This window comes from Monopterus albus, unplaced genomic scaffold (genome assembly GCF_001952655.1).
Source record: "Monopterus albus unplaced genomic scaffold, M_albus_1.0 scaffold85.1, whole genome shotgun sequence".
Taxonomy (NCBI): Eukaryota; Metazoa; Chordata; class Actinopteri; order Synbranchiformes; family Synbranchidae; genus Monopterus; species Monopterus albus.
Window position 1 is genome coordinate 67,669 of NW_018127965.1, and position 7,615 is coordinate 75,283.

At 44.9% G+C, this 7,615-nt stretch overlaps 1 protein-coding gene across 1 annotated transcript; it reads right to left on the reverse strand.

Annotated features, from left to right (window-relative positions):
- Nucleotides 1-6: 6 nt before the first annotated feature.
- lfng (LFNG O-fucosylpeptide 3-beta-N-acetylglucosaminyltransferase) lies at nucleotides 7-5,940 on the reverse strand. Its single transcript, XM_020607304.1, has 8 exons — nucleotides 5,368-5,940; nucleotides 1,674-1,722; nucleotides 1,394-1,496; nucleotides 1,151-1,304; nucleotides 979-1,064; nucleotides 546-711; nucleotides 360-445; nucleotides 7-265 (listed from the first exon to the last, which is right to left on the reverse strand). Exons 1-8 carry the CDS (start codon nucleotides 5,779-5,781, stop codon nucleotides 199-201), a joined length of 1,125 nt encoding a protein of 374 aa, XP_020462960.1. The 5' UTR covers nucleotides 5,782-5,940; the 3' UTR covers nucleotides 7-198.
- Nucleotides 5,941-7,615: the final 1,675 nt, after the last annotated feature.

Below are 7,615 nucleotides of genomic sequence, written 5' to 3' on the forward strand. Positions count from 1 at the left end.
GGGCATTATGGAGCGACGTCCTGACAGGAAGAACAAGTCCCGAGGCGGGCCGCACAGCAGCCCAGTAAAACTATTAAAGACTGTGCTCACTGCAGCAAGAATACAGCAGCTGCACAGTCTGATACCAAACACTGGTCCCCACAAGCCTTTCAGATACCGAGGCACGACGGGGACGAGGATGAGAAAGGAGCAGTTGCCCTAAAAGGCAACCTGAGGGGGACACCATGGGGTGTCTGGATACAGGAGACAGTGCACAGACTTGAACCTGGATGTAAGAGAAAAGAAGCTTAGAGCAAGATTTACACAAAGTTGTTGAAACTGACATTAATCATGTTATTAAATACAAAGACATCTCTCACCTCGATGGATCCTCCTCCACAGAAAAAGCCCCTTTCAAACTGATGATATTGCTCTTGTTTTCAAACATCCCATAACTGAGGGTGATCTGGAAGAAGAATTACAGCAAAACCATGAACACGTCTCTCACACGATTCATGAAATACACTAGAGCTTCAAAGACTGCAAGGACAATCCGAAGCTCTCACCTGTTTGTGAATCTCAGATCTCGACACTTGCTGCAGGTTCTCCAGGTGGGAGTGGAACAGGTTGCTGCGGGTCAGAGGAACCCCCAGCACCGACTCGATGATGTAGCCGATGGTGCAGTCGTCGGGCAGGCGGATCTTCTCCGCTGTGTTCATGAAGTGGCCGCCGCTGAAAAGGCAGACAATACACAGACATCCCATCAGTGCCGATGCGACATGCCTACCCCAGGTCATAGTGCGCTGATTCGCCATAAATAAACCTGGACATGTTAGGATCATATCAGCTGATTCTATATAGTGTGGTGATTTCATTATGAAAACATATTTCACAAAATGTGGTATTGATTTGACTGAGAAGGGACTTTTTTGCTATGTAATTGTCACAACTGAGGCAGTAAAATGATACAGAGTGTGTGCTAGCATTTCTGTATCTTACCTGGCCCACGGGCTCATCTTCAGCGCTAATCCCCGACTCACACAGAAGCCTGCTCCTCCAGTAGCAAACCAGAAGTTTACTGGTTTCTAAGAGTAGAGAGAAAAGTTTATTATCTGACAAATAGTCTGGGAATATTATGTTCATAAAAAAGACGTTTCTTCTACATACATACCATCTTATTGTCCCCCAGCCTCTCAGTGGCCTCTATGGGCCGGTCCAGACTGGGTTTACCGATGTACATATCCTGGGTGTGAGGGTACTGGGACAAGTACTTCACCAGAGTCTGAACATTCACGTAGTTGTCATCATCAACGTGACAGAACCACCTACGAAGCAGAGAAAAATTATATTATTACATGCTGAGATATTCAAACATTAAAAAAAATCACTAAAAATTAAAGTGTAGGATTCTTACTTTTTCCCTGACTCTATGAAATTGTCATATTCCACCGCCATCTTGCAAGACAGAGCTTGTCGGCTGTGAGCCGCAGAGCAGTTGGTGTTGATTGCATGACTCCCTGTGGCAAAAATGAAAGAAACAGGAGGATGTTTATGTACTTTAATGCCACTTTTCATGAAGGCAAAAAGATCCAAGCAGAGTTTGTATGACCTTTAAAATATAATTTGCTCTCAGTTCAGTTGGCCTTTCATTCTGATAAAACTATGCAGATGTGTATTCCCTACATGAAGCTTACCTATTGTCTCTTTTAGCTCCTCATCATCTCCGTCTGTGAAGATGTAAGTCTGTAAACAAATGGAAAATCACAGATAAACGGCTGTGCTCTTTAAGCCCACTGAGTCAAAGCCACTTTGGCTGATCATGGAGGACGGTCACACAGTTAGCTTCAGCAGTGTGTCCGTCCTCCTCTGAAGCCTGGTGTGATTAGCATCCATCATCGCGTCTTTTATGCAGTGGAAAATGCGTCGAGTTAAACAGCCTCCTGCTCTAATAAAAGCCCTTTGTCCTGCATCTCACTCTCTCCATGGCAACTATGTAGCCGCCCCGAAGCATCCCAGACACAGAACAAAGACAGAAGCAGGCTGTCCACCCCCACACACACCCCATTCATGTCTCCCATCCCCTGGCTGAGCTCCTGCACTCTGCTGGACCTACTACCATGCCTCAACAGGTTGAATACAGATAAATGTATAGCATAAAAATGTTACAGTCAACACAGATTTGACACAATCCTCTTTGTCCTTGTTACGTTATGACTGACTGACTCAAAAGGTTAAAAGAACCACACCACAGGACTTCAGACACTTGTTAATTGTAGCAGTTAGTCATAAAAAAAGTTAACAACAAAGGGCACCTTAGAGGAACACGCTTTAAAGGAGCAAAGGAAGCTCAGACTCCTTTTTATGAAAGCTCAGACAGAGCAGGTGCAAGCTGCTGAACAGTGATAATGAAAAGGCAGCTGGCCCCGGGCTTTGTAAACGCCGGTCATGTGTTTACGCTCCACCTCAGATGAGGCAGAACATCCCGCTACCTTATCTGCTCCACGTGCCTCTACATGCCATATCCTGCTGCCATAACCCTCACTGACAGAGCACTGTTTGTCAGCTATAACCACCGTTGGCTGCCCTGCAACTGCGATTTGTGACATTTATCTATAAGCAGGCTGCTGACTTGACTAGTATCAAAAGAAACATCGTTCTACTCCACTTTTCTTTTCCTGCACAGAAAAGTCTGAACTGTTTACAGAACAAACACTGATGTTGCATCTTACCAAAGCCATGAGCCTGTATTTGTATAAGGAAGGGTGGTGGTTTCACTGGTAAAGGGATCAGAGGCTGGCTGTTTACTAGAAAGCCCATTGAATAGACAGCCTAATCACCGAGGCAGCTGCCAGAGCTGCCAGGGCACTGACAGAAAGAGAGGGAGGACAGAGGAGTAGGTCAGGCTCTCACTGCTGATTAGTAAATCAAAAACCGTGTGTGGCCACTCACCCTCTCTTCACCCCCCCCCCTCCCCCCCCTTCCCCCCCCCCCCCCCCCCCAGGCCACATACAAGGCCAGAGCCTCTTAAATAGAACAATGCCATGAGTTTTCATGCTGGGTAAAGTCTCCACTGGGTAAATTCCAAATATATTTGCCAGCATTTGCATACAGCTGCAGGAGTTAACTAAAGACAAACCTCCCAGGAATTTTTTTCAGTCTTTGTTTCTTAAAAGAACACTTACTTTCATGGAATGCCAGTTCATACTAAAGATAACGTTAGCTTTGTGTGATGCAGAGATAAGAGATGAGGAGACACGGGGTGAGGAGAAGAACAAATAAAGGGAGGAGGGGCTGCACTCTTGACCACAGGGAGGCCTGGCATGGCCCTGTCTGAGCTGAACGCGGTGCCTGGCTGGCTGTCTCCAGCTGCACAGGAAGGAAGGGCATCAGCCCCTCTTTGCATCGACTGCCTCCACCCTGACTCCTTCCCCCTCCTGTCCCAGCCATTCAAAGCACTCTGGACACTCATTCTGACCACTTGTAGTTTATTACTTCATAGTGCACTAAAATCCAGTGCCAGGTTTTTTTTCTTCCTAGATGGTAAAACACTCATTGTTGGAGTGCTGGCTAATTATCATACTCCTAAGACCGGAATGCCTGGCACAACAACATGAAGATGTCAGCGCCTGCTGCCCAGACCCTGACAAAATGATAAAGGCAGCTACTACCTGCTAGTTTTACAAATCAGTTCAGAGACAGGAACAGAAGAAGAGGGTCAAGCTCTCCTTGACCTTATGCAATATTTAAACTTAAATAAGCTGGTTTTGATATTTATAGATGCTTATTGGGTTTGTCAGTTATTAGCTACAAAGTGTACGGATTTACCAAGATGCTAACTGATTGGATTTCTAAAGATTTTTTTTCTCTGAATGGGCTGAAAGATTAAGAAGGCCAAAGGCACTATTGTGTCGACACATCTATCACAGAAATAATGTACCTCCTGTTCTCATGCAAAGAGCATCACATATGAACTCCATCTGCATGCGAGTAAAAAAAGTAAAACTACATTTAAGCCAAAAAGTAACAGCACAGAAATGTTTAAAAATCTACTAATATCTGCTGCATTGTGAATTTTAAAACAGCAGCAGCAAATGTTCATCTCTTGTGTCTACAGCTAGAAAAATAGTCCAGTCTCCACAGATGTTCATCAGCTGAGTGTGAGAATCAAAGCTGAGCATGGAGACTGGCCATATGTACATGGTGGGAACTCAGAGCATCATATGGCTAGCATTAATGCCGTCCTTTGTTCTGTCTCTCCCAACCACCTGGCACCCTTCCTCTAGGAACTCCCTCTTGCATTGTGGTGCTCAGTCTGTGCTTTTTATCCATGCAGCCACCCACCAGCTGCCTGCCTATAAACCCTGCTGTTACCTCTGTTGGATGGATTAACTATCATCATCCAGCACCTTAATTACAACCAATTAGCAAAATCAATTCACATATAAGCAGATGTTGTAAAGCCTGGTTTGGACATTAGCTATGTAGGTAATTCTGTCTAAGTGATTCTGATAGCCAGCAATTTTCCATTATCTATACCGCTTATCCTGTAAAGGGTCGGGGGGAGTGGGGAGACACACTGGGAAGGTCTCCAAAAGATAAACACAGTGTTTAAAAAAAACACTGTGTAACAGCACTTGAGGCAAATTGAAAAAGACTTGCAAAAGGCATATGTGACACCTCTAGATGTAGGATAAAATCAACTTGACTAGTCACTGTTTTCCATACTATAGCTGTGTGAGTCTGTGAGCCTAAAGCAGCTTGGGCTCATGACCACATTTTCATACCTGGCATGCTACTTCCCACCACAAACTTGCCTATAGTTGCACCCCTTTGTCCCAGGCATCCCCTTAACGAAGCCTCCGTTTTCCCATCCCTCCAGTAGGCTTGACCCAGACTCAGCTCCCACGTTCCCATGGTGAGCAGGGACACAAGGGGCTGCGAAAGCTTTTCTTCCCCCTTCAGAAAGACGCTTTGTTAGTCCTGGAAGGGGGACAGCGTTGGAATCGGTGCTGTGAAGCATCCATTGCACAGGGGGCATTCACAAGGACACCCAAAAAGAGGAGGGATATCACTCAGAAGAGAATAAAAAGTGGCAGAACAGAGGAAATTCAGCATGGTTAACTGGGGCTGTGTGATCATTTTAGTGTGTCATCTGGTGACAGGGGAACAATACAGCACTGTAACTATTTATCACACAGGCATCACCTGCTTATTGTTCAGCTCCCCAGCACAAGGATATCAACAATATCAGCCCACAAACAATCAGATCATTTCCCAAAACCTACACTGTCAGCTTCTTCATGCACAGTACTGTAAACAGTTGCAGAAGTATATCAATCGAATTACACATGGCTGATATCAAGAATCGATTTTGCACTTTTCCTTTACCTGTTGCATGTTTCTAGAGATCCATGTGTCCAGGAGCAGATTCAGTCTGGACTGGTGGAACTTCTTGGTGGTCTTCACAGCGATGAAGATGTCATCCGCGCTGATGTCCTCAGCTGGAGGCGCGTCAGCGGCGGATGCAGAGGAGCCTGCGGGCTTCTCCACCTCCCTCCGTGCCCGAGTCAGTTTGGTAAAGTACGCCGAGAATCCCTTCTTAACCTGCGAGTCCCCGAGTTGTGCGTTCTCCTCCTCCGGCGCGGAATCTTGGAGAAGAGAGCGCGTCCCGGTGTTCTCTCCATCTGTCACCTCATCCACCTGAGCCCGATGATGCTGCACAGCGAGGAGGAGTAGCAGCAGGCAGAGACACGCTGTGCTGGCTACAGAGAGAGCTGCCTTTTTCCCATTATTTTTCAACATGATTAAAACTAAAACTTACTAAAAGTAAAGACTATAAGCGGCGGAAAAAATCCCCACAACAAAGTCCATACGTTTTTTTTCTCAGTAAATCAATAAACACAAGAGAATGTATGTAAGGTCCGATAGGATGCGCAGCCGAATGGCAAATAAGTCATTTGTTACCAGAGAAAATATATAAGCTTCCGCGTTGGCCACGCCTCACGGGAGGCCCGTGAAGGCAGCATGCCAGCCAGTGACGCGGGATGGGGCGTGGTTATAGTGCTCTGTGCGTGTGTGTGTGTGCGTGTGTGTGTGTGTGTACGTGCGTGCGTGTGTGTCACTTGTAGCTTGACTTTTACAGCTAATAGCTGCACCTGAAGATAAACAACATCCTCCACACAGCACCACGACATATTTGATAAGAAGGTTTATCCTTGTCCACATCTGAATCTAAACTGACATGTATTTTTCAAGTTGAAGCGTGTTAAACTCAACCGAGTGTGAACCGGCTGTTCACCAGAGAAACAGGCCCTATTGTTCTTCTGCGCCCTAGTGAGGACTCTAAACAGTTGGCCATTCCTGAACATTTGTTATTCAAATTCTGGCTTGTCTGGTGCTGGGACGCTGACCAAAGGACAGGAGTCCCATTTAGACCAACATGCAGCTGACGGAGCTTCAGAAACACAGACACTCCCAGCAGCCACCACATAGTTAAAACATCTTTGGTGCAAGATTCTGGAGCCAAAATTGTAGGTGTCTTTTTTTAAGTGGCATGTTATCTTATGAATCTAACCACCATGTGAATTACTAAGTGCAATGTTTGAAGTTCACTGTGGGAAATACTATTACTCTATTTTTGTGTATTGCGGTTTTAATGCTTTGTCGCCTTGATGTAACTTTTTTATTTTAAGACTAAGTGTTCTGTCTAGCTTTTGATTCCTTACCTGACTCCAAAGGAGAGCTGCACAAGAATTCCTACATGCCTAGACCGTCTGTTTATGCATAAATGGCAAATAAAAATCTTGAATCTTGAATATTAACAGCATCCAAAGTATAAAGATGGTCCCTATAAGTCCAGCACAACAGTCTGCTGAAGTCACACAGATATTTTGCTCCCAATTCAGACACTAGGTAAAATATGAGGGAAAGGCTGAGTCACACCCTTTGTGTCTGTGATAAAATTTTAACACATTCTGCTTCTTAGCCTCTCTAGCTTTACTTGAAATGTTGCTTTCCAAAGCAATTGCACGATAAAAGCAGCTTTTTCCACTGCAGTTTTATTCTTTCTGATTCTGCAACACATGGAACATAAATTACATCCCTGCTTTGTTGCTTCTGACAAGACCTTTTGTTCACCTTTTAAACGTTTGCAAAGAAAGGGTTTTAAAAGCAAGTGTAAGAAATGAGGCAGAGGGGTTTTGTCTCTATGGTTTTCATTCTTCTTCAACTTTCTTTCTGCCAGGCTTGCATGGCATTTGTCTCACCTTGGAAACTCTTTTTGGTCCTTTGGACTTGTGAACAATGTCAGTTGTTAAAATGGCAAGTGAAATGATAACATTCTCTACTACTTGTGTTTAGAAATCACCCCACAACTCCAACTCATCTTTGACCCCTTGCCATCCAATATTGAAGTCCAGTGGGATTAAATCCAGTCTCCTCAGATAAGATCACTTCCTCACCACAGTGCCCACAAACCCATAAATAAAAGCCACATCATCCTTGGTTTTCCCGCTGATTGTTTTGACTTGCTGGGGGAACTGAGCAGCCACAGATGGCTGGTAAAATTACAGGGCTGCTATATATAGTTTCAGTGGTACTGGATGAAGACAAGTTCAGCATCTCAGTGACTGTCCCA